This window comes from Clupea harengus, chromosome 16, assembly GCF_900700415.2.
Source record: "Clupea harengus chromosome 16, Ch_v2.0.2, whole genome shotgun sequence".
In the NCBI taxonomy this organism is placed as follows: Eukaryota; Metazoa; Chordata; class Actinopteri; order Clupeiformes; family Clupeidae; genus Clupea; species Clupea harengus.
In genome coordinates this window covers 12,405,988-12,433,182 of record NC_045167.1, presented here as the reverse complement: position 1 = coordinate 12,433,182, position 27,195 = coordinate 12,405,988, and the positions used below count along the sequence as shown (strand labels likewise).

Sequence of the window (27,195 nt, the reverse complement as noted above, 5' to 3'; positions counted from 1 at the left end):
GCTGCTGCTGCTGCTGCTGCTGCTGCTGCTGCTGCTGCTGCTGCTGCTGCTGCCTCTGTTTGTGTGTGTGTGATTGGCTTTGAGAGTGTGAGGATGTGTGTGGGAGCTGGAGAGAGGTAAACACAGGGACCTCTGCAGGGGTTCTCCGTCCCATTACGCTGCTAAAGGCACGCACGCACACACACACACACACACACACACACACACACACACACACACACACACACACACACACACACACACACACACACACACACACACACACACACACACAGAGGGGCTGACAGTGACAGGACTTCAGCTCTGTCAGCTCTCTCTATGTAGCTGCTCTCTCTTTCTCTCTGTCTCTCTGTCTCTCTCTCACTGTCTTTCTGATGGGTAACCATCTGGTGGGGGCTTCCCCCACGCTCCTGCACACTCTGGGGGTCTGAAGCTGTTTTCTCGGGCGCACACGGTAAGTCCAACCGCTCACCACAACACAAGCTCTGCTGCTTTCATTTCAAGGCTCCGTTTGTTTTTGCTGCAGTGCTCTCTCTCTCGCTCTATCTGTGCCTCTCTCTCTCACTCACTCACTCACTCTCTTGTACTACAACCTACATAATCTCCTCCCCCCCCCCTCTCTCTCTCTCTGATCTTGCAGCCCCCCCTGTCACACACACATTTGACCTTCTCACTCTCCCTCTGTTTTTTTCTCCCTGTCTCCTCCTCATCTTATTGCTATCGCTCACTGCGTGTCCGCCGGGCATGGTAGTAAATGAGAGTCTACTTATTGTAGTGCTGTTCAATTATGCATCATTCCCTGAAGGAGAAGTGGGTCATGACTTGAGGGAGTGTGTGTGGTGTGTGACAGCGAGCACACTCTATGTGTGAACGAGCACACGTGTGTGCGCGCGCGCTTGCGCGCGTGTGTGTGTGAGAGTGGAAGAAACAGAGAGAGAGTATGTGGCATACCTGAGAGTGTTGTATGTATATATTGCTTGGCGTTTGTGCATTTCCTGATGTAGGTGTATGTAGGTTTATGTATGGATTTGTGTGGATATGTATGCATGTGCCGATTTTGCCTTAATGTATGTGTGTAATTGTTTGTGTGCGTGGATGGGTGTGCATGTGTGTGTGTATGTGTGTGTGTGTGTTTGTGTGTGTGTGTGTTTGTGTGTGTGTGTCAGGGAGCACACATGTGTGTGAAGCAGCTGACAGGCATGAAATTGTCATTGTGTTTCCTAGGTCTGCTGGTTCCCTGTGCTTGGTTAGTGGTCTGGAACTGAACCAGCTTTGGATGGCCATATTGTTTTACCCCCTGTGGTCATTCTGTCGTCCTATCAGACTAGTTCCTGCCTGGCTCCTGAGCTCTTGCTAGTGCTGACATCATACAGCAGTGAACAACTGCAGCCAGGGAGCTAAACTCCAGAGAATTGTCTTTAAAAGTCTCTGCCGTCATTTTTTAAAGGGCTCTCAAGCTTTTAAAAGTCGTTTTATGAGAGCAGAAAATAGCCTCGTCTTTGCACTCACAGCAGAGCAGGCTATCAAGTTGACCCAGGTGTGGGTGAAGGAAATATATTTCTGATGTGGATATTTGTGGTGTATGTATGTATGTTTTTAAAATGGTTATGTGGGTAGGAGTGTGAGTGTATTTCTGAGGCATGCATGTGTGTTAAGCACTTACTTTCACACATTTAGTGAATCTGTGTGTGTGTGTCCGTGCGCGATTACAAGGGCATTGAGCTGTGTTGTTCCATCGCTCTCAAATTAATTAGTGGTTCAGAAAGAACACAGCCCAAATACAGTTATGGTGAGGCAAACTGGAAATGCAAATATGAACAAGCACATATAACAAGTCCCCTACTCAAATGATCTGTTATGAGTCATTTTGCATTTGGTTTCAGTCTGCCTGCACTGTCTCCTTGCTACAGTTTCAGAATGCTGCAGTTAGATCATAAACATTATATCTGCACCTCTCTTACAGAGGATACTGAATATAGGCGGTAGCATTTATATATTAGTATCAGTTTTATGTTCATACCACCTATAGCAATGCAGCTTTTTTACAGAGGTGCTAAAAACCTCCTAACAGAGCAGTTACGGTTCAATGAGAACAGAAACATGGACAGTAATGTCAAAAGATTCCCCTGACTGGCTTACATTTCAAACAGAGTTGGATCATTATGATATCTGATGACCTATTGCTACACCTCGTTGCTCGGCTGTAATGGAATTTTCTCAGCTAGTCAGGATTTGTTGTAAGCCAAATCCAAGTACACCAGTACACCAGGGTCCAATTTCAGGGAGTCCAAGAGTGACTCCAATGCCCCTCACCAGCTCATAGCTTTTTTGCCTGTGCCTGTTTGTTTGTTTTTAGATGTAAATAAGCGATAACAACAGGGCGACAGTCTTTTAACGGTGCGTTTAAGGTGTGCTGCCTGCAGTCTCCTGGCAGAGGTGCATAGGGTGCTGTATGCTGTTTTTTCTTTTCCTTTTTTTTAAATGATTAACGGGAGAGCAGGCTGTTAAGAAAGAACTGGAGAGGAAAACGAGTAGGAGGGAGGGAGGGGGTTACTGTTAGTTCCAGTTCTAGAGCTGTTAGTTCCAGTTCTACAGCACTTGACATGTAAGTATACAGACAGGCTGTTATTCTCTTATCACAGCTGGAAAGACTCTGGATGATGCTGGATTCTCAGAACACTGTCTGCCTTTTAGATCCCAGTTATAATTTAAGCAGGTGTTATATTCAACAGAGATTGACTATTGAAAACCTTTGACACAGTTCATTACAATTGCATGTGTATATTTGGTGTGCACTGCAGTCCTCTTTACAGACGTTTTTGGCTACTCTCAGTTTATCTTTCACCATAAAGTACTTGGGATTGCAATGATCTGTTATTGTGTTTGTTGATGGGTACAAAATAAGCAACATTGTGGGTGGTCTCATTCAAATCTTGACTCTCACAATGTAGTTAACACAGATACAGTTGGTTGCTGTTAGAATAATAGTTTTAATTTGGATAGAAGCCTAAAGCCTATAGAGTGTTTTCATCTGTCATCTGTCTGCCGTGGTCGAATAGTCTTTTTGCTAAGGAAGGTTCCTGACTGAGGGAAATAACCCGGAAGAGTCTGGCAGCTATGATAAGAGCTGGTTGAATTCTCTAAATACTGAAGGAAAGGTGCTCCAATCCTTCCTTTCTCATCTCCTTTAAGGTACACTGGACCATCCTTTACGAAAGGAAAGGAGATAATGCTGTCCCTCAATTCCTTGCAGCAGCAACAACAAACTAACACATGTCTTGCATCAATAACATTACATACTTACGTAGCCTTGAGTGATCAGAGTCTCGTAGCTCGCTTTTCCTAAGTCCCTATTAATTCTCTTAACATGTTTCCTTGACTTCATGACATTTTACCTCAAGATCAAGGAAAAGTGGGTAGGAAAGGACAAAGGACGTTATTCTTTTCTGACTATTTGACCACAGCCATTGAGAGTAAGTTCTAGTGCAAGATTATTGCCATTACTGAGACCGAAGCTAATAAGGCTAATGTTTGTGTGTATGTGTGACAACCCCTGGACCTGCTTCAAAAGCCACACTTCCTTTGATCGTCCTCACTCACCCATTGAATGCACTCATTCCCTTGTTTTGCCATGTGGCTACCCTAACAAGCAGCACCTGAACTCTTGGACTCCTGATTGGTTGTGTGTTTTACCCACCTGTACTGGAACTATTGTATAAGCTCCTTCGTTTAGGCCAGTCTTTGAGCAGCATCTGTTGTTTGGCGTACGACTCATTGTATATGTGGACATTTTTGGCTTCTTGCTTGGTCACTTGGACTGCTTTCTGTTGAGACCTTGTTGATCGGTAAGGAATACAAGAAACCGGCACCTACCTCCAGCATCATGGATGATTTATTAGACACTGCCTATCTGTAAATAAATTATCTCTGAATTGCAAGAGGTTTGGAGGGAAAAAAGCATCATGAGCAACATGAAGAAAATCTCATGAAAACTGTCACCCACACTGAGACTGACTGCAAAAATCTGGAATGTGATGCACTTGATAAACATGGCATAGAGCACAGAGTACTATGAGGAGTAAAACTTGGAATGGTATTGATCTTGCCTTCTGGCGCCAAAGACTACCAGAAATATTCAGCTTGAATCTGAATCCTATTACATACTTTCAAGCCTTCTTTTACATTCTTAAATAATTGTTCTTATTGAACTCCAGTATGTGTGAGGCAGGTTCAAATATGTAGAAATACACACATCCATATAGGAATGATACAGATCTTGGTGAGGAATATACATTTAGATTAAACTCCACATCAAGACCTGTATGGGGGTTTTACTGACATCTGCTAAATGTTCTTGGATATATCCACCCACGCAAAATACGTTTTATGTAGGAGGACGGGCAGCTCAATACTGAATGACTTTTCACTCTTTCAGTTCACTGCTGTTGTTGGCTGTTTTGAACTTTACTTTAATTCGAAAGCACAGACTTTTCTTAATGAAAAATATTTGGGAATCTCGAACCCTCCTGTAATCAGCAACAACATAGTGATTTTTTATAATGGGTCTATGTATGAGGGAGTGATAGAGACATCTTTTTTTATGCAAGTTCAGCAAATGCATGACTGTGTGTGCTTTTGATGATCAAATTAGTTAGATCTCTAGTCTGTATTTTGACATTGACTAAAGCTGTATAGTTTTAAATGCGGTTCTGATGATTTAATCTCGTTATTGGCAGATTGAATTGAACTAAAATGATGCCAGTTTGCACCTCTAAAACTCTCTCCAGCTGCATATGCTGCTGAGGTGCATCTCCCTCTTCTCATCATGCTTAATCTCCATCATACATAAACAGCTTTTTGGGTTTTGTGATCTGTCTACAGACCACCCATCCATCACATTACATGTGATATAAAATCTCACTCAGGAGCAATAAAATCAATATTTTCATTTTCTCAGACTTTATATGAAAGGTTGGTACTTAGCAGGGGGGGGGGGTACTTAGCCAGTAATTGCAGCTTTTTAAAACCACCATTCCTTTGAAACCCATAGAAGGTCGACCTTTTATTACTCTGCTGTCTCTTTTCTTTTCCCATTGAAATGATGACGGCATGAGCCTGATATGGGATGTATGTAAATTGGTGTTTGAAGCACTTAGAGCAGAGTTCCTACTGCATTTTCTTTGCATAGTTTTTAATAGCTGTCAGATTTCTTTCAACTTGACATCAAACTGTGTGAAACCTAAGCCAGTCCTGCAAACACCATGAAGGATAAACATGTGGTTTCACATTGATGTTCATTTGTTTAGCACCTTTTATCCACAGCGCCTTAGAGCACAATACAGGCACACACTGTCTATTTGCATTCTCCCTGTGAATTGAACTCATGACCTTGGTTTTGTTTGTGCCTTCCCTTATCGCTTTGCTTCAGGAACACCTTCAGGTTCTTAGTCACTGACCCCACCTAAAGCCAATTTAGCACTAGCAAGAAATCTTTCACATTTAATTACTTCTCTTCATTGACGTCATTGAAAATCCATCACAATAATAATGTTTTCCTAACATTCCTTTGTCTCTGGGATGAAGATGGAAAAGTCAATGATGACATTTCCACATACTGTGGCTACTGGCAGATGCTTATCCACATTCATAATCTCACACGGCACATAAGCTTAGCAGGAACCTTAGCAGTTCTCAGTTCACCAAGTTCTCTATGTCTCAGTTTGTGTTCACTTACGCACTTATGCTTGCTATTTTGAGTGAAAAAGTGCTCTTACACTGACAGTTATGGCAACATGCAATGCACTATGGGTGCCCGGATGGTGTACTCACAACGGTCAAACAGTTGTGTGTGAAACGCTGGACACTTTGCGCCAACCATCCTCTTTTTCGGCGGTAAGATTATATTGCTGTGGCGTTGTGATCGTCATTTCATTTAAGTGCACAACATTTGTATTCGATTTGAGACAACGCTGCCCCTGTAGAAATTCACGCACTACGCAAGTCAGTTAAAAGTGTATGCACGGTACTATGTCGAAGTGTACTGATGTAAGGATCCAGAATGAGACAGAGCGGTTGAGGTGCGTTGATACAAAAGATTGGAACAGGAAGTCTTTCATCTCCTCAGGACTGGGTGTCAGCCACCTCAGGTGCGGAATGCTGAACAGGCATCATCATGGGCTGTTTTTTTCCCTGTCACCTGTAATCAGAGCCCTTTTCACACAACCATTTTAGATGAGTCAATAAAGTCCCCATGGGTAATACGTAATCCGCTCCGTAGTTTCCTCAAAGCCAACAAGGTGATTCAGGATGAGCGGAGAGAGCCAAAGGGAAATAGAAAGGAAGTGGGGAGGGCAGGGGGGGGAAACTATATTAAAACCTGCCGGCGTCAAGGAAAACTGGTTATCAGTCTTGCTCTGGCTGACAGATCTCATTGTTGTTTTATTAGCGGCGGAGCAGCGCTGCTCTGTGCTCGGCGGCTGCGGAAGGGCCCATCAGCGAGGAGTTATTCCTCTGGGACAAACGCATCGTTCAGCAGAACAGAACGCTGAGTCGCCTGTCCCGCTGATGACCTTCTTCAGTCGCCCCGAATGCCACAGATCAGAGCCTCACAGACCAGAGGGCCCACGACAAAACTAGCGGGCGGCTTTACAACAGAGACCCACGGCCTCTTTGTGCTCATTTCCCAGAGATTTCAAAAGGTTTCTAACCTTGTACGGTCATTTAAGTACAAAAAACAAATGCTTGTTCTAGTCTAGTGTTTGTGGTGACCTGGTCATACCCTAATAATAACTCTGTCAATTCACGCTTTTGTCTCTTTAGAAAAGGCACCGCTGAGCTTTAGGTTGATTCATTCAGGTGAGACAGTGAAGTGAAGTCGGAGTTCAAATCAATGGTCTCCGAGTCAAGTAAATCAATCAGTGGGAGTGCTGAGTCGAAAACGGAGGCGAGCAAATCACCGCGCTCCTTCCTGACCAAGTTTCCCCTCCTCAGCAGCTTCCAGGCTCTGTGATCGCTGACCAGGTGTCCCCCCCCCCCCTTGCTGTCAACAGGTGTGAGTTTCTCTCTTCATGGAGCTGAGCCCCACTGGTTCAACCTCCGCAGCCAAAGTGTGTTGCGCCCCCTGGCCCAGCCCCTCTTTGGGACGGCCGTAACCATGGAAGAGGCCTTGTCCGGGCCACCGGACTCCAGCAGCACCCTGGATGAGTCTCCCCCATTCGGTGAGCTCTCTCAGGGCAGCTTTGGCGCCACTTGCACCCTGTGTGAATATTCCCTATGCAGATGTCAGTGTCTGGGCCTGGATTCTCACATATGGAGCACTTATGTCATAGAACTAGATCATAACCTGCTCATCCATTGCGACAAGAGCAGTTAAGAGGTACAGCTGAACAAACAAGGAATCTTAAGTGCTCCACGATCAGAATCCAGGCCCTTAACAATTAACTGTGTCTCACCTGTGTTTAGACCTGGTGTTAATATGCCTGTTCAACGTGTTCATGTTCTGCCACCGTTGTGATTGGAACTCATGTGCAAACAATGCAGCTTAATGAACATGCTATTTGGATTGCATTAACACTTGCTTGGGTTCTGATAACAATGTGAGTCAGAGTGGCATTGCTATCACAGTGAATGTACATACCAGGTCTGAGGGGTAAATAGGCTATTCCTGCATTACTGTATTTGATCTAAGTTACAAAGAAACTGAAGGTGACCATTATGGATTTGGATTTGGAGAATAAATGTTGTCTTTTGGCATTTTTCCTAACCAGCAGTGAGAACTAGCTAACAGAATTTCTCTCATGCTGTTTCTGTTTGGAGGCCAACAGCTAATTTGCATTCCACACATTTAGTGGGCAAATATTTGTTCAGTAGCACTGAATACATTAAATTGGAATGAAGAAGAGAAATATACAATTACGGGTATAACTGCAGCCCAGATGAATCACAGCAGAGTTTTTAAGTTTTCAGATTGATCTGTGCAATTCATACAGCCAATTATTGAGAAAACAGCGAAATCTTTAAACTCATTTTTTTATTTTCACCTGGCCTGTAAAAAGCAAATCAGTGCGAAGCATCATCTGAAACAAAAAAACAATAGTCACAGATCACATTAGAATAGCAAGGACATTTCATTCCTTACAAGCACACACTCTCTGCTTGCCAGATGGGTTCCAGAATAGTCTGCCAACTGACCATTCAATAGAATATTCTTTATTAAACCTTTAAGAGTTGGGGATGTGGGGAAGTTGAAAGTAGCTTTCCCTGAGAGAGTTTTACTGAAAGAGCACTGTTTTGAGTTACTCCTGCTCTATACCTGGTCTTTCCATAGTGGCGGTGAAGGATGCAAAGATTCTCCTGGAATGGAGTGAAGGCTCTGGCGGTCCCCTCAAAGACGACGACTCCCTGCTAAACCCTGGAACCCACAGTTGCACCCTTGATGAGCCCAGCTCTCTGGATCTTGCCTCAGAGGTACGTCACACTGGGCCTCTTCCATAGCTGTCTTCTGTTTTAGTGCAGTCTATAAGTCATCATTTGATGCTTATGTGAGGTATCACTCATGGAGACCCTCTATCCCACAAGTTATTTCTGAGAAAGAGAGCGAGAGAGATAGTACTGTCATTTTCACGATAGCCTCGAGAACACTGTCTGTGGAAGACAAATGAGCACCATCTTAATTATACTGGTTGAAGGGGTTTACTTTTTGTCCACAACATAAACATTATGACTTAGACATAGACATAGATTATGTCTATGATCCAGACATTATGTCTATGGTCGTAACATCATGTCTATGGTCCAGACATAAGGAAGGAACCTATGTTTATGTTGATATTCTGTTTTGTTGTTGACCCCTGGTCTTTTTTTCCACAGGCAGGGAAGAGTAAGTCTAGTGGCCTGTGCTTTAGCGACGGTAAGTGCCGAATCGACTATGTGCTGGTGTACAAGAAGTCCAGTCCACAGCTGGAGAAGAGGGAAGTCTTTGAGAGGAACATCCGTGCCGAGGGGTTGCAGATGGAGAAGGAGGTGAGGGAGTACTCGGTGTGAGGGAGTACTCGGTGTGAGGGAACTCGGTGTGAGGGAGGACTCGGTGTGAGGGAACTCGGTGTGAGGGAGTACTCGGTGTGAGGGAACTCGGTGTGAGGGAACTCGGTGTGAGGGAGGACTCGGTGTGAGGGAACTCGGTGTGAGGGAACTCGGTGTGCACTCAAACCTTTGAGTGCTGCAAATGTGCTGATGGGCCATGTTCTTTTTTTCACATATTTTGAAATGTGGGGTGGGAGGGAGGGGAGAGTGGGAGCAGAAGCAGAGAAAATTGCTGAAATTGTGCGTATGGCATTCTGTGACAGTCGCCACATATAATCTGACTGTGCTGATTCAGAAACACCAAGGTCACAATCAGAAAGTATTTAAAGGGAGTGTGTTTGGTTTCTGTATGCAAGGATTTCATGCAGAAAAATAGTTTGTCAGAAATATGTCATTCCTGTGTCAAAAAATTCCACAACTGCCTCTTGTCAGTATCTTAAATATGTGAAATACTGTAAAATAATGAACTGTTGTATAAACTGTGTTATTAAGTACTTTATGATGCAGCTGTCATGACTATATGCAATCATGAGCCACTGTCATTCATCACACTTCTAGCCATTCCTAACCGCTCTCGCTCTCTCTCTCTCTCTGTGTCTCTCTCTCTCTCTGTCTCTCTCTCTCTCTCCCTCAGTCTTCCATCACCAATGGCGATGTGATCTTTGTGAAGCTGCACGCTCCTTGGGAAGTCCTGTGTCGCTATGCGGAGATCATGAACATCCGAATGCCCTTCAGGTAAAGTGCCTTGACCATCACCTGCAGTGGCCTCCCATGTAGCTGTGTGTCTCAGACAACAGCTCAGTGCTGCATCAGAAATGATCCACAATTTCTCGCCCCTCACCACTCCGGCCACAGAATGTTTGTACACTGGTGTCTTATATGCTACCTTTCACTAGCCCTGTGTGTCCTCCATCCTCTGTTGTTGTGCTCCATCCAGTACACTCTTGACTGTATTAAATACCAGCCCATGCAGGGGCAGATGGGCCTCCTTTTTGAGTTAGGTTCTGCCTGTTTATTCTCCATTTCTGTGGATTTTTGGTGCCCTATCACTGCAGCTTGTGGTATGTGGTTGTAGTCCTGAAAAGTCGACTCAACTGTCTTTTCTGGTCTGTTTACCGCAGGAGGAAATTCTATTACTTGCACCGGCGCCACAGGTTCATGACTAGGTTGGTATGAAATCAGCACTAATTATGACTAATTACACGTTCTTCTTCTTTTCCCTGCCACTTGAAGCTCTCTTGTTGCCTAATAAACAGGTGCTGGGGTCATATTCATTTTGTTCCGTTGATTAGCAATTAAACTGATCAGTGCTCACACACATCTAGTTTTATTGGCCAGAAGTTATCGTCACACAGTAAACAATCAGGTATTTACTAAAGAGCCCCCTCTAGTGGTGATGATCAACTCTGACTTTTTCCAAAATTCTGTTGAATACAGTGACAGTAAACGTTTAGTGAGAATTTGCAGTGAAATAGAAAAAATGGACATGTATGTATAGCTCTGTTATATATTATATAGCTATATTGTATGCTTGCATCGAGCTAGATTTTTGTTTTGTGCCACTGACGGGTTGTGTGTCATCACACAGACTGGAGAAGAAGATGAGCAAGTTTCGTGGATGGCTACCCCGAAAACTCATGAAGTTTGACGACACCATCCCAGACCTGGAGGAAAACGAGAGCTTCACTGCCCCCTTCAGCCGACAGCGGATACACCAGTGAGTGTCTGCATGCCTGTTCAAATATTCCTAAAGGCCTTTGGTCGATATAAGAGTACCCCGGCAAGCCATGGACGCTTGTGGACGAGATGTTAATTACAGAGGTAGATTAGAGTCTTGGTCTGTAAATCTGAAATACATTGTCTACATGGGCTTCTGTGGCCAAGCAATGAAGTGGGTAATAGCAAGAGACGCTATTAAAGGAGACAAACACATGAATTCATGAAGACAATTGTTTTATTCTGCTGTAGATGAAAAATGTATGAAGCTGAATGACTGGCTATTTTCAAATAGGTTTTTTTTTCCCAGTAGCATTTCACTGAGTCTCCTCACTGTCCTCTTTAGTTTCATCATCCACAACAAAGACACATTTTTCAGCAACGCCACAAGGACACGGATCGTGCACCACATCCTCCAAAGAGTCAAATATGAAGAGGGCAAAAATAAAATAGGTAGGAATGAACATTCATCAAATTCAACAACAAATAACTGTATAAAGTAGGTCAGAGGGTTTGTTTGCTTTAATCAAAGTTTCTTTTTGGCCTGGTTCACGTCCATGTGATTGTGACAATGTTAAATGAAATGGTTTTACTTCACTGATGTTTTTTCCCCACAGGCTTAAACCGACTTCTGGGCAATAACTCCTATGAGGGTGCTTTCCCCCTGCATGAGGTATTGTACTTTCAAGTTACCCAAACTACCTAAGACACTTGTGTCCAAAACGGGACTAATTTATGATGGAATTATTATTCCTCTGTGCAGAACAACCTCTGTCCTCCACACAGCTACACATGACAGAGTAGAGGTGTTTTCCTCACTGTATTTAATTGTTATTTTGAGTACCTGCACTTAATGTGATTAAAATGATGACCTACTTTTTTCACATTTGCATTGATGAACTCTGAAAAATTGAATGATTAGAGGGATTATTCTCGCCTCTCTATCCTCCTGTATGTGACCTCTTCTATCCACAGTGTCTGCTTTTGCATTAGCACGTTGAAAATGAAAGATACGTTTGCTCCCAAATGCAATTTGCTCCTTTCCATACTATGTTGTCTGGATGCCAGAGCAATGCATTCGTCTGATTATCACTGACCAGTTTACTCAAAAAGCTTAACATGTTTAGTTGTTTTGAAAGATCATAATATACGACTGCTGCTGTCTTATACTGTACACTGCATACTGAGTTCATGCCTTTTATGTCAATCCTCAAGTGGTCCTCAAGTAGTCATTTTGTTACCAGTATTAGTTTAATTATGACAATTATGGCTTTTAAACACAAGTACATTTTCTTTAGTTTCTAACAACAAAATTCCTGTAGTTCTAGTTAAGCACAGACTTTTACTAATTTCTCCATGTCTGGCCTCACACTCAACTTGTCCTCAAACGCTCTATGTTGAAAATGATGTGGCTGCTTGACTGTAATGTAATGTGACTCTGTGTTTTCCAGGGGAGTTACAGGAGCAAGAACTCCATCCGCACTCATGGAGCTGAGAACCAGCGCCATCTGCTGTACGAATGCTGGGCTTGGTGGGGCGTATGGTACAAGTACCAACCATTGGACCTCATTAGGTACAACACAGAGCTACCACACAGCATGCTTGTCATTCACACACAGATGAGATTTCACAGTGGACAATCTCCATGGATACTAAAATACATTGAAGAGTAGTCATTACCAAAAACACAATGTTTTTATGTGTAAACAAGCATAAAAACAATAATTCCTTGTGCTAAAGTACTATTAAGTGAGCAAAATTGAACAGAAGGCACTTTTCAAACAGTTGCATTACCGAACAGCCAAAACAAACACTGATTGGATTAACACGTAATACTACACAGGCAGAACCTTGAGGCACTTGATTCTCTGAATTTCTGAGCAGAATTGAAAAAAAAAGGACCAGCACCTGTCTGAGATCATGTTTGTGTCTCACAGACGATACTTCGGGGAGAAGATTGGCCTCTACTTTGCCTGGCTAGGCTGGTACACAGGGATGCTGTTCCCGGCTGCTATTGTAGGGCTCATGGTCTTTCTCTATGGGGTGTTTACCTTGGAGCACTGCCAGGTTAGGTAATGTAACTGTCAACTCAGCTCTTTAAAATCATTACATGGATGTATCTTACCAAAGGGAAGTCTTAGTGGATTACTTAAAGATGCTTTATGTGATGTTGAAATTTTAGTTGATGACTACAGGGCCCAGGATAGTGCTAGAGACTAATTGCTTTATTAAGAGGATTAGCTTTTCTGATTTGCAGTCAGAATGTTAAGATAGCTGGCAAAGATATTCCCAAAAAGTAAAGCTTACAGCAGCTTCAGCATATATAAAGCTATATAATACATTTCCTTAGGGCTCTTAGTGACCCTCACCCCAACACCACCATTAAGTAACAAGCACCAGTAGCCTGTGTGTCGCTACCAGCATATGCAGCCTATTTGCCTGGGTTGTTCTTGCGTTCTTGTGTGCTGCTGTCTTTAAGACAGTCTTTACTTCTTTCAGTAAAGAGGTCTGCCAGGCCAATGACATCATCATGTGTCCCCTCTGTGACCACTACTGCCCATACATGAGACTCTCAGATAGCTGCATATATGCCAAGGTGAGACTACCCTACTTTAGTTGCTTGTTTTATGCTTGCTTGCTTGCTTTGTGATATATGTACCTCTGTTACAGTTTTTGCCTGGTTGCCTAGGCATCTTTGAAACTATAGGCTATTTTTGCAAAACTCTACACACTAACCACAAAACCTTGTACCAAACAGCAATATATCTCTTGTAAAAGCAAACAATTCTTGCGAAAACTATTTTAAAAACTGTGATTTTGTGTCAATACAGTACACACAAGCCATTTTTTCAAAAAGCACACGAAGCACCAACTATGCACTGATAGTATCAATGAAAAACACCTTTGACTTTGATACTATCTTTTGCTTTTCATGTGTGCAGGGCATAGCATTTTGCAATACATTTTTGTCATACATGCAGTTACAGAAACGCACATATACACAGGTCTCCAAACTGGATGGATGGATGGATTATAAACAACACACTATCAGTACAAAAAACGGGACATTCTCTCAAAATGTTCTACCACGCAAACAACAAAAGTTGAAGAAAACAAAAACATTTGTGCTAGAAAAAAGAAGACATGCGATGCAGTACTGGGCTAGGCATTATCTAAAAGTGTTAACAGTTTTGCTAGAAGTGTAATATTTAATTGCAAACTGAGTGTTAAGCAGTGAGATCTCTACAGTTTTGCAAAAAGTATGTTATAAAATTACAAGCACAGAATGTGCAATGAGCAAGCAGAGAAGTTTGGCACACTTAGTAATTGCATTGGCTGCAAGCCCTACTGGTTTTAGAGTGCATCAGGAATCACTGTCAGTGTCTAACCATTCAGAAAAAACTGTAAAACAGTTTTGGGGTTTTGTTACCGTGTGTGTGTGTGTGTGTGTGTTTGTATTGTAGGTCACCCATCTTTTCGATAACGGAGCAACTGTTTTCTTTGCCGTATTCATGGCAGTTTGGGGTAAGTCTTTGAATACATTTACACTCCATCAAATGAGCATTTTTAGGTCATTTTAGTGTCCTTGTCATAACACATAATTTTAGACGATAACACGATTTAGCCTGATATGTATTGCAGTGTGTGATTTCAGCTTTAGCTGTGTCCGGCGTTGAGCTGCTTCTTGCAGCGAGCGTACCGAGAGAGTGCTGCAGTCTCTTGTTAAATGTGCCCTTCAGTGCTGCACCAAATCCCAGGCATTACAGGGCAAGTGAGGAGTCGCTGGGGAAAGTCTGCCCAGCTCTTCATAATAGCAGTAGGAGTCACAGAGAGGAGTAGAATACAAACCAGATGCTGCTAACGCCACTCCACTGTGGAGACCGCCCTCGAGCCATGGAGTCAGAAGGCTTACACACTCTGAGAATCAAAAGCACAGACAATCTTAAATCAGCAATCTATACCACAAATATATGATAACACCAGAATCGACATTGTGTATATGCTAGGCAAACCATGAGTTGATGGGTTTGTGATTTCCACATTTAATTTAGATGCATCAGGTGGCGTTGAGGATTACCTTTTGCGTCAGGTTTCCTCGGTTGCTTATCTTTGCTGGTTTCTCGGATTTGCTTGTCGTAGCTCCAGCATTTGTAGAAAAACAGTGCTACTAACGTCAGCTGCAGGGCAAAGGTCAACACACCCACCAGCACGATGACACTGCCCACTGCAGGAGGCAAAAACAGCATGGTGCCTTGTTAACACAGGTGCAGATGTTGCAGTTCATCACCAGTGTTTAGAATCACCGGACGTGAATTTTAATGACAATCACAACATGTTTTTCAGACTGCTTCTGAGATATCCTGAGGCTATGTACATCGTTGACATACAAACATGGATGCGGTCTGTTTTTGTTGCAAATCCGACCCGCTCCCCAGCTGAGCACAGATGCAGATCAAAGCTATGAAAGTTTGCCTCAGTTTTTGTGTAAAACCAACTGAATCAACTGTCAAGCTGTTGGGCTATAGTTTGAGAGAGATACTTTTTTTTCTCCGAATTAATGAGCGTCTACTGTCAAATCCACTTTCAGGACTCATACTACCAGATGTTGGGACTTTCACATTTGGGTAAATTCACATTTGATTTGTCTTATCTTCTCACACTTCACCTCTTTTGATGCCTGTAACGTAACTCTGATCTTGCTGATACACTTATCTATCAACACGCGCCCGTGGTGTCTCCTAGCGATCCAGTGCTCCCTGGTAAACTTGTAGGCCATAGAACATCAGGCATGCATCAGCTCACTAGGCATTAATATTCATTCATGTGATGTGTTTTCTAACTGAAGGTGGTTTATGTGTTTGTTGACACTTACATGCACTACCTCCCACTGGCACTCCTGCCCTTTCACTTGCACTCCTCTAGTGACACAAGGAGTGACACAAGCCACTGCACCACTGTAAATAGTTTTTCACAAGCATCACTGTGACAATCGTGTGTGCATATGTGGATTTGTGTGTGTGTGTGTGTGTGTGTGTGTGTGTGTGTGTGTGTGTGTGTGTGTGAGAGAGAGTTCAGAGGTTCTAATAACGCAGGCCTTTGGTGAGCTATTACTGTCATAAGAATATTGCATTGTATCACACATTGATCAATTCCTCAATTCATTCAATTCCCTTAATTCAATTCCAACCAGTCATCAATGTGACTGACCAGGAACTGCAAAGGAGAACGCTTGGAGGTTGGGTAGTGGATGATAGTCAGATGGTGGTAGATAGACAGACAGATGAATAGATGATGACTGGATGGATCGATGGAAGGAGATTGGTCATACAAATGTCACACTTGGGGCTTGTAGATGTGGCTCACCCGTGCTAGCAGGAAACTCTTGTTCCCAGATGGAGGGCTGCAGAGCATGAGAGAGGCTGATGTTCAGTGGAAGCCCCATTTGAGAGAATGGCGGTCGCTCTAGACAGTAAACAAGAGATACATCTTTAGTGTAGGTCCATATGTAAGATGGAGGTTGTAGGTCCAAGATTGTAGGTCCATCTGTAAGACTTACTGGAGTATTTCACGGTTATATATTTTGTAAAGATAAAATGATGGTGATCGACAATGATTCATATAGGTGAATGTTCCATGTCTGAGAGCCCTCGGATTCCTTTAAGATTGTGTTCATAAAACATAGATTTTAAGTATAGTGAAAGGATAACCGTGGTTTAAAAGGTAGAGGTGGACAGATTAAATATGAAAAAAAAAATAGGTAATTTCTAAATTCATTGTAAAATAGTAATTGTATTTATAACTGTAATACTTCAAACCTACATAATTAATGTTTTCTTCTGTTAGGGAAATGCATTGCATGCATTGCATTACACATTGGTCAACGTTTTGTGGATGTTAAAAGCTTATGCACCTAATAGTACCAAATATTAAAACACAATGGATAAAGTGGAATAAACAGCTAGTATGTCAGTTAGAAGATGGCTAATGAATGCTTAAATGCACATAAACGGTCATACTGCCTGCAGTACACAGTGACATAATAGTTAAAAATTGCTGCTCAATCAGCCATGAAAAATCACTCAAATAGTCTGTGACATGGGGCATTATTAGGAAGAATTTCTAGACCCCTGGGTTGCCTCTCCAAGCTGTACTGCACCGCTGAAACACACTTTAACATGATGGTTTAAATGCACCCGTGTTGTGAAATTACACTCCAAATGAAAGGCAAAGGTCAGATAATCTGAACGAGGGCCATAAAGTAAAGACAAGAGGGCAAGAATGCTTCTATCTTGGACAAAAAGGCTTAAACTGTCCGGTCTTTTGAAACACATCTTTTGTCTTAGAAGTGTCACATCCAATTGAAAGCACAGCAGCCATTAATAAAATTAGAATACTGGAAGAGAAGTGGGGGTGCACCCTGGAGAGAAACTATGCACAACAACAGCCTATCTTGAGTGTGGCTCAGCCTGCTGCAGTTGCTTGATAAATGCATTAATCGACTCTAACACAAACATAACACGCAAATGTTCCCAACATACCTGGAAGTCTAAAAGACGTGAACCCTTCCAAATAAACACTTTGCCCCTCCGAGAGTCACACAATCAGCTGTCGTCCAGAATGAAGTGCTTGGCTTGTAACAGCGGGGCTCTGTTCGGAGGGCTTTGTTTGTAATTCTATGCAGTATTCTCTTTGGTTGTGGCTGTAAACAGCGTGGTCCTCCACCGGGTACATGGGAAGGAGCTAATCGCAGGGTGTCCAGAGCAGAGTGAGGGACTCTAGCTTTCAGCTCTCATCATGTCAGAAGTTAGCAAATGTGTTGCCAATAGGTAACCTCTCCCCGAGGACTTTGTCCACAATAGCACAGAGTTGCCCCCTTTCACTGTTTCATTCTCTCTCTCTCTCTCTCTCTCTCTCTCTCTCTCTCTCTCTCTCTCTCTCTCTCTCTCTCTCTCCCCCTCTCTATGCCTGTGTGTGTGTGTGTGTGTCTGTGTGTCTCTCTGTGTGTGTGTGTGTGTGTGTGTGTGTGTGTGTGTATGTGTGTGTGTGTATGTGTGTGTGTGTGTGTGTGTCTGTGTGTCTCTCTGTGTGTGTGTGTATGTGTGTGTGTGTGTGTGTGTGTGTGTGTGTGTGTGTGTGTCTGTGTGTCTGTGTGTGTCTGTATGTTGTTTCTGTGGGTGTGTGCACACAGCAACTGTGTTTCTAGAGTTCTGGAAGAGGAGACGTGCAGTACTGGCCTACGATTGGGACCTAGTAGACTGGGAGGAGGATGAGGTTGACATTTCCCTCTTATTCACCATTCATAAAAGACACGAGAGAGATAGTTAGAGAGAGAACAATGAATGCAATAAAGACATGTATTTATATTAAGAGTCTTTATCTGGATACTATTTTCATATTATGGCCACACACAACACAGCCTTTAAAATGTGATGATATTTTACCCATAGCACACATGACTGCATACTTTTTTTTAGAAAGACAGAATTTGTATTGTGTTTATCGAATGCTTTTTGTCTCTTGCAGGAAGATCTCCGGCCTCAGTTCGAGGCCAATTACTCCAAGAAGGAGATTTGTTATTGTGTTTATCGTATGCTTTTTGTCTCTTGCAGGAAGATATCCGGCCTCAGTTTGAGGCCAAGTATTCTAAGAAGGAGCGTATGAACCCGATATCAGGGAAACCTGAGCCATACCAGGCGTTTACTGACAAATACAGCAGACTCATTGTGTCAGCATCAGGAATATTTTTCATGGTCAGTCCTTCCACCTCCAGATTACACGTTGAAGTTGATGAGTATATCACTATCGATCCTGAGCTGTAAGTCAATCCAAAGCAAATAGTTTGGCTGAGGAATAGTCCCTAACTATAACTATACACACACACACACACACACACACACACACACACACACACACACACACACACACACACACACACACACACACACACACAACCAAAATAGAATAACTCAAGTTCTTAGAACAGGGTGCCACTGAAAGAACATACAGAGAACAGATTTAGAGAACAGAGAGGTCACAGAGAACAAACACAGGATAAAACATAACATAACGAGATGTTGCTGCTGTTCATTTTGTCGGGAAGGTTCAAAGAGGTCTTATGATGATGATACAGTGTATTACCTATGAGCTAAAACATGTATTTAGACATAAACGTTCATCTATTGGACCTTGTCAATGTAACTTATATTTACTCATTTTTACCCATGATAATAGATACATATAAAAAGTCACTCATGGCCACTATACCTCCAACATCAACACTTGGTGTTATATACTTAACACTATATCTGGTTTCAATCTATCCACCTCTCAGCTGTTCTTCCTGTTGTTCTATTTTCTTAAAATATATTTTCATTATCCCTTTAGAAAGATGTCCTTTTCCATATGAGAGCCAATATCTTTTTTTCGTACAGTTAATCATTTGTGAACATACTTTCACTTGTAAATAAGAGGTTGGGCCCTAATTTGAAAGGCTGTGAGCTCAGTGTTAGGTGCTGTAATGTCACGAATCACAATATTGCAACATCAAAGGGAGTGCCTGAGCAGAATAGCTATTTGCATGCAGGCACGCATGAGACATCTAGAATAGAGTAAAGCCTTTGTTGGACTGGTAAAACAGCATATTACCAAACTAATGTGCCCTGGTAATCAAAATAGTTTTACGCAACACCCTTCTTTGTTGCGTGTATGAATCCACGGTGCGCGTCTATTAAATTAGGACCCATTATCTTGTAAGACAGAGAGTATTCTTTTACTCCTCTTTTTTAGATGTTCACCTGTTGCCTGAGGCTAGAAACATCACTCATATGTCAGTAGACATTCTGGTGGTTGCCACTGTTGCTGCAAAGCCACCTAACCATAGGTTTGGCTTGGAGGTCATCATGTCTGGGCCTAGAGGTCATCATGTCTGGGCCTGGAGGTCATCATGTCTGGGCCTGGAGGTCATCATATCTGGGCCTACTCTCATTCGGCACTTTGACTGATCCCTTACTCACTCAGTTGTACCCTCTGCCCTCTCCCTTCCCAGATTTTGGTGGTGATCGCCGCCGTCTTCGGCATAGTGATTTATCGCGTGGTGACGGTTAGCACGTTTGCAGCCTTCGACTGGGCCCTCATCAGGAATAACTCTCAGGTGGCCACCACCGGAACGGCAGTGTGCATCAACTTCTGCATCATCATGCTTCTGAACGTGGTGAGTGCTGCCAGTGGTCTCCCACATGGTCGTGGCCGCCATTAGGAAATGGCCGCCCAGATAAATCGCTTGATTGAGTAGTGTGTTAACTATATTGTTGTTCTTGGTGTAATTGTTTTTAGATTTGCATGCTTCTTCATGGCCTCTGTTTGTGTGTTTGTGTGTGTGTTTTTTCCCAGCTGTATGAAAAAGTTGCACTTCTGCTTACCAACTTAGGTAAGACATTAAGAGCAAGATATAGATGCCATTTGTTGTATATGTACAAGCATTTGTATTTTAGCCATGTTTACATGGGTCTGATTCACTAAGTGAGGCAGTAAGTGTTTTGACAAGAGGAAGCCTGAAGTGACTAATAGTTATTTGCATGTCAAATAGTAAGTCAAATTGCATTTGGATGAGTAAAATAAAAAATGCAAATCATGTAAAGCAATCTGTCCTCCTGAGTTAGCTCAGTTGGTCTGCATGCTGAAGGAGCCACAGAATCAAATGTCAGAGTTAAATAACTCAACTAAGATGATCAGCAGAGGCCTGAATACCTAGCATCAAATATTTCTTCAGAAAATTAACAATTAATTAATAAATAGGTATTAGTATATATACTAATTTATAGTATATATAGATTTAGGTAAGTAAGCTAACTCCTAAAATGTTTTTGTACACACAGAGCAGCCAAGAACAGAATCAGAATGGGAGAACAGTTTCACCTTGAAGATGTTTCTCTTCCAGTTTGTCAATCTTAACAGCTCTACATTTTACATTGCATTTTTCCTGGGAAGGTAAGAAGTTACAGTTGAGTTGTACAACTCCTTATCAGGGGACTTGTGTAGTGTGTGAGAGGAGGAGGGAAACTATGACACATACAGACCAGCTTGTCTACAGAAGATATCATACCAGTGTTCTCATTTAATGTCATTTTGGTCCTTTGGTATTTCAGAGGGAAATATTGCACTTTCTACTCCACTACATTCTTTTGAGAGCTTTAGTTAGATGAAGATTTTACACAATGGATAAGAGCTTTTAAAATACAACACACTCTTAAAGATAAAACCAGTAGTTTCCAACCTTTTTGGCTTCTGACATCTTACAAAAAGGAGTGTGTAGTTTGGGGGTCAAATTTCAGATTTGTTTACAGCTCCAGCAAAAAGTGATTTTCCCCTCTAAACTTCTCACATGGTTTTATTTTAATAAATGTATATAAAGTAGTTCAAACAAGCTCCACCTCAAGCAGCTACAACAGTTACTTCCGCTTCAGATGCTTCAGTATTAGTAATCTAATGATAATATAATATATAATATATAAGTCAGAGGGACCAAATTTGTACTTTTACTTTACTTATATTATATATAAGAAGTTTATGTAGTATATATATAAATAAACCTATATTCAGCTGCTAATACTTTTATTTAAGTAGGATTTTTCATGCAGGACTTGTAATGGAGTATTTTACATTGCTGTATTGGTACATTTACTTAAGTAAAGGATCTGAATAGGTCTTCCATCACCGATTACCAATAGCACTACACCCAAAGAAACCCACATGGGGAGTTCTCGGTCCATAATGAAAGCAGTGCAAATTGTGGAATGGCCACACCTGGCAAGATCCAATGAACCAGATGTACGTTTTGGCCACAGATCGCTCAATTTCCTGAAAGACTTTTTTTCTTAACTGATAGGTTCACTGGTCGTCCAGGTGCCTACATTCGCCTCATCAATCGCTGGAAGCTGGAGGAGGTGAGCATTGTTACATTGTGTCACAGCATATTGATATAATGTTGGTCTTTAGATGTGCTAACAGGGTAACATGAGAAATCTGCCCCCCCTCCCCCCTTTTAGTGCCATCCCAGTGGCTGTCTTATAGACCTGTTCATGCAGATGGGAATCATTATGGTGCTCAAGCAAACTTGGAACAACTTCATGGAGCTGGGATATCCGTGAGTAGGGTTGGCACGATAATCGATAGCATGCATAAGGAAAACCGCACAGCAAATCACCTTAAAAGCTTTTAACCATTAGCATTCTTTCACTATGCCCAACTCCATGACTGTTTACAATAAGCCAAAACAGTTCTCACTGTAACTACTGACAACGCTTTTACGCCCATTAGTGACTCAAATGCGCTCCATTACACATCTGAAGCCTTTCCACTCGTTACGGTAGAACTCTTTTTGTAAGTAATGTCATTGGGATGATACATTGGTATGTATCATTTGTATGATTGTTTCTTTCACTGACAAGTCTCAGTCCTGAAAATTCCATTGTCGTCCCAACCCTATCCATATGGTTCGTTCAATGGTCCTCCGTTATGAATGACATGCTTTGGTCTCACTTGAAGCTAACTAACCATGCCTTTTTGGGAGAACAGCACTAATTTTATTAATGTTTTATCTGTTTGTTTGTATTTTCTATGTTGAATATCCTCACCCTTCCACAAACACACACATAGAGGCACATACACACACAGCCACATACATTCACTTAGGTCATTTAGGAAGGTTTAGGAGGGTGTGATTGTCACGGGTGAACTATTGGCCGATGACTGTGATAACTAATGTTATTGTACTGGAAATGCAACGTATTGTTTTTTTTCTGATCAATTACATTTTTTCTCATCTATCTTCAGTGAAAAAGACACGAACAGCCACTGACACTAATCCCTTCGCATGTGATCATTTTCTTGGTGAAGAGATTCTGAATATTTGAGCAACTATTAGCAGAGAGAATAATAAACAAAAAGGAAATTATTCAGTTATCATCTGTTTTCATTGAAAAATGTTTTGAATTAACAGGAATCAGGAAATCCTGTTCAAGGAAAATCACAAATACATGTATAAAATAGTTATGCCTTGTTCGTCATCAAAGGTATTGAGATCACTGTCTCCTCACTTGGCCAGTTTGTCTTTGTGGACTCATGGGTGTTGCCTCTGCCTTTAGACTGATCGTGAATTGGTGGACGCGGAGACGCCTCAGGAGGGAATTTGGCAAGAAGGCCATGGATGCCTTTCCACAATGGGAGAAGGACTACAATCTCCAGCCTATGAACACCTATGGCCTGTTTGAGGAGTACTTGGAGATGAGTATGTCATGTCTTGAATTAACTTTAAGGAATGCTTACATTTCTTTGTTTTGACAGAACATTTCTTTGTTTTTATTTAACTGAATTCATACTCAGTGTGATAGTGACACTTCCAAAAAAGTCACATCCAAGGAAGACAGATCAAGACATATAGCGTAGTTATGTCAGTTATCGGACAGTGTCAAACATCGGCCATTCTGTTAAACAATCAAAATGCTAAGTTTAATAATGGAGTAACAATCTATAATTTCAGTCTACTAATGGATTAACATGACAACGCGAACGTTTGCCGATAACACACGGCGTCCGATAATTAACACCGTTACGATACTTAATTGTTCCAAACAAAAACTACGCCACCCAAAGTGTTTCTGCACTTACATAACCTGCACTGTTTACTCAGTTTTGCAGTTTGGCTTCACCACCATTTTTGTGGCGGCCTTCCCTCTGGCCCCTCTGCTTGCCCTCCTGAACAACATCATTGAGATCCGTCTGGATGCATTCAAGTTTGTCACACAGTGGCGCCGACCTTTGCCCTCCCAAGACAAAGACATTGGTAAGAGCCATAGTTATGTTCGTCAGTGTTGTGGAGGAAATTAAAAGAAAGCAGTCGCTGGGCTATTTGTCAGCAATGGTTTAATGTTAGTAAGTAAATAAAATCCTATCAACCTATCTCCTGGTGTCCTAGCATTCTAGATTATTGTATTCCAACACCATCTTATCATGTATAGATTTTATCTGTTGTTTCTGGTTGTTTTATTTCTAAAAAATATTTACCGTTGTCTTATTTAGGAATCTGGTACGGCATTCTGGAGGGTATTGGCATCCTCTCTGTCATCAGCAATGCCTTTGTCATTGCCATTACCTCAGACTTCATCCCACGGCTGGTTTATGCCTACAAATATGGCCCTTGTGCAGGGCAGGGCCGTGCCGGTGAGAGGTGAGGGAGCAGTCCAGATCAGTGGAACACAGTTCTTAGCAGGGACGTGCACAGGAATTTTGAAGGGCAGTTGGTCTGCCCTGGAAAAAAGGGGCAACACGTACATTTTTGTCACCGCCGCTGCCACGCCACTGTCCCCTGGACGCATATTTTGCCTATATCATTTTAAACTCTCACTAACCGCCGCCGCCACACCCCCGTCCCCTGGACGCTTATTCCGCGATTATTTTATCTAGGCATACATGAAGTTCTGCAGCCGTAATACTATTTAAAAATATATAAATATATTTCCTTCGGAGAGGCAACTTCAGTCGAGGAGGGCAAACGGGCAGTTGCCCGAGCAACCTTAGCCCCCTCCTGTGCACGTCCCTGGTTCTTAGGATACACGTGTTAGTATTTATTAAAGCTCTGCTCTGCTCTGCTCTGCTCTGCTCCTCACCGCTCTTCTCTTGTCCCGCTTTGCAGGTGTATGATGGGCTATGTCAATGCCAGTCTCTCAATATTCCAGGTGTCAGATTTTGAGAGCAAGTCCCAGCCACGAACAAACGGATCAGAACTGTTTGGGGAACCTGTGAGGTATTGCAGGTATGCCATCCTCTGTTTTATAAGTAATAACTTATTAGGACTACTGACTTTAAATTGATATTTAGTACAACGAACATTTGAATGAAACATTCGGTTTTAAATGCTACTATAGATTAATTTAGATAATAGATTACGTATAAATGGTAACCCGACTTCAGAAATAGTTTTGAGAATGGAAAGTTGTATTTGTTTACCCCCCTTAGATACCGTGACTACAGAGAGGACCACAACTCTGAAGAGCCATATTCCTACACACTACAGTTCTGGCATGTCTTGGCTGCTCGTCTGGCTTTTATCATTGTTTTTGAGGTTAGTTCCTTTTGAAAGTAATTTCATACCACAGGAATGGAGACCTCAGTTAGGCAATGGTAGAAAAATCAGGAACAAGGTTTTATTTACAATGATGTGCATAAAGGGAGAGAGAGCATGGCTTCACATAAAGGTTCTGCTAGACTAGAACAGCTTCTGACTAGAGCAGAGAGAGCCTCAGTTTAAGAATTCTAAGTCTGACAGGAGAGGCCTTTACCCTACTTCTAATTCTAAGAAACATAAAGGCATATGAGTAGAATAATAAGACATTAATATATATACGAATCAAGATATTAGTTCTGACTGGAATCTCTCTCACTTTCTATCAGCAACCAGGAATCTAGTCCAAGACAGTACTGGTGATTTTGAGGTTTTATTTTTAACTGATACCTCTGTATGTATGTGCATAAACACAGTTCTCTGTGAGAGGTAGATCTTAGACCGTATGTGGCACAAATATAAAAGATGTAATCTCACGGTGTGTATAGAGATCTTACCTAGAACTTGACAGTGGTACGTACTTCAGATAGCAATTGAATAGTAGGTCCAAAATAAGCAAAGTCGAGGGTATAGGTAAGTGAGAACATACCTTGGGCCTTCAACTATAACACTAATTTATTTCTTCTGTTTTCCTTTGTTGACAGCACATGGTTTTCACCATCAAGAACCTCATTGCTTACCTGATCCCAGGCCTGCCAAAAAACTTGCGGGACCGCATGCGCAGGGAGAAGTATCTGATCCAGGAGATCATGTATGAGGCCGAGCTGGAGAGGCTACAAAAGGAGAAAAATGAGAAGAAGAAGAATGATAGAGTTCACCACAATGAATGGCCATGAGTATGTGCAAAAAAGGGTGTAATCAGCCATCTTGTGATGACGGAAATAGGTGTTATCAGCCATCTTGTGATGACTGACAGGTAAAGGTGGATCAGGGATCTTTGTATGATGAATGACCCGGAAATCACTCTCCTGTATACTTTAATGCTAAAATACTGGATGATGATGATGATATTTGCTTGGTTTCCATAATTCAAATCTTAAGACGTTCATGTTTAACTGTACTTTTCGTTTAATTGTTTGTTTTGTAATACATTGCTTTGTTGCCATCCCATTGCATGTGGCCATCACAAGGGATGGCCGAGGACATAAACTGAACTCGACAATAAGGGCCAGAAGCACCAGGCAGTGGATTTAGTAATGACTCCAACAAAGGTGTCCCTTTTCTCTGGTGTGTTACTGACATGTCGATGGTGGAACAGTGTCCTGAAATGTATACCTGCTTCACCATGACGTTGCACAGTCTTTCCTCTTTTGGGACATGCCAGTATTTTTTTCAGACAATGAATGTACATATATGAGGAGGAATTACTATCTTGTTACAAAAGAAAATGTTCTCTCTTCCATTGTAAGTTGAGTAACAGATTGTTTACAATTTTCTCTTGTATCTATTCCTCGAGAATATAGGATAAAATGCTTTCAAATGGAGAACTATGTAAGTGAATGTATATAGTAGAAAGACAAATCCACTAGTAACCACATCTACAGTGCTTTGCTGATTTAGTTTAAGAAAAGCTCTTATAACTAGTTTCCACATAGCAACTTCAGATAAACTGTTGATATAGGAGATAAACAGTACAATAAAGCTTTATTGCAAGCATTTTGTCTGTCTCTTTCGAGGCAATCTTTAAGCTGATTTTTGAGTCATGCAAAGTCAGTCATTGATGCACAAGGTCCAATCAGCTTTGTTGTTTGTCAATTTGCTTCTAGTACTGTCATACCTGTCAACATGGAGGCAGAATACATACTATAAGAGAAAAAAAAGAATGTGGTGATAAGCATCGTAGCACAATACACCTGCTGTGAGGGGGCTGTTTTGTTTGTGTGAAGTATGTAGGTCATCTGAATAAAAAAGACTAAAGGAGACTGTTCTATTTGTCTTGTCACTTTAAGACTGATACTGATTTTTGATGTAATGTAGTGTGTGTGTGTGTGTGTGTGTGTGTGTCTGTGTGCGTGTATGTGCGCTCACATGTGTGTAGTCAATATTCACAGTGTGTATACAGAGAAAATCCTGGCCTCTGTGATTCTGTGACTATTATAATAGGAGTTAATGGAGTAACAAAACCCAAGCCATAATGCATGCAGCAGTCAGAATTCTTAATAGAACACCGAAGTCAGGGAGTTTATTTCCTTTGAAGTTAAAAACGTATTTCATTTACTTTAATTACATGTCTCAAGGTCCATTTTCATTTAAAGCTTGCTATTGAGGGGGCCAGATAA

The 27,195-nt window shown here is 41.9% G+C and overlaps 1 protein-coding gene across 1 annotated transcript; it reads left to right on the top strand.

The window, feature by feature from the left end:
• The first annotated feature begins 300 nt into the window (after positions 1-300).
• LOC105897496 (anoctamin-4) lies at positions 301-26,838 on the top strand. The gene is made up of 26 exons (XM_031582659.1): positions 301-454; positions 7,050-7,217; positions 8,327-8,466; positions 8,869-9,021; positions 9,716-9,816; positions 10,203-10,247; positions 10,670-10,798; positions 11,144-11,250; positions 11,415-11,470; positions 12,249-12,370; positions 12,735-12,869; positions 13,297-13,393; positions 14,262-14,322; positions 17,987-18,069; positions 18,408-18,548; positions 19,844-20,008; positions 20,188-20,224; positions 20,673-20,784; positions 21,683-21,740; positions 21,843-21,940; positions 22,941-23,083; positions 23,486-23,638; positions 23,875-24,022; positions 24,488-24,607; positions 24,811-24,916; positions 25,561-26,838. The coding sequence occupies exons 2-26, from the start codon at positions 7,154-7,156 to the stop codon at positions 25,750-25,752; spliced, it is 2,766 nt and encodes a 921-aa protein (XP_031438519.1). The 5' UTR covers positions 301-454; positions 7,050-7,153; the 3' UTR covers positions 25,753-26,838.
• The last annotated feature ends 357 nt before the right edge of the window (positions 26,839-27,195 follow it).

Excerpts from the sequence above, each read along its gene's own strand:
- LOC105897496 (XM_031582659.1), top strand. The coding sequence starts at position 7,154 with ATGGAAGAGGCCTTGTCCGGGCCACCGGACTCCAGCAGCACCCTGGAT. Across the intron at positions 10,799-11,143 it reads AGCCGACAGCGGATACACCA|TTTCATCATCCACAACAAAG; the intron begins GTGAGTGTCTGC and ends TGTCCTCTTTAG. Across the intron at positions 24,023-24,487 it reads CAGGGCCGTGCCGGTGAGAG|GTGTATGATGGGCTATGTCA; the intron begins GTGAGGGAGCAG and ends CCCGCTTTGCAG.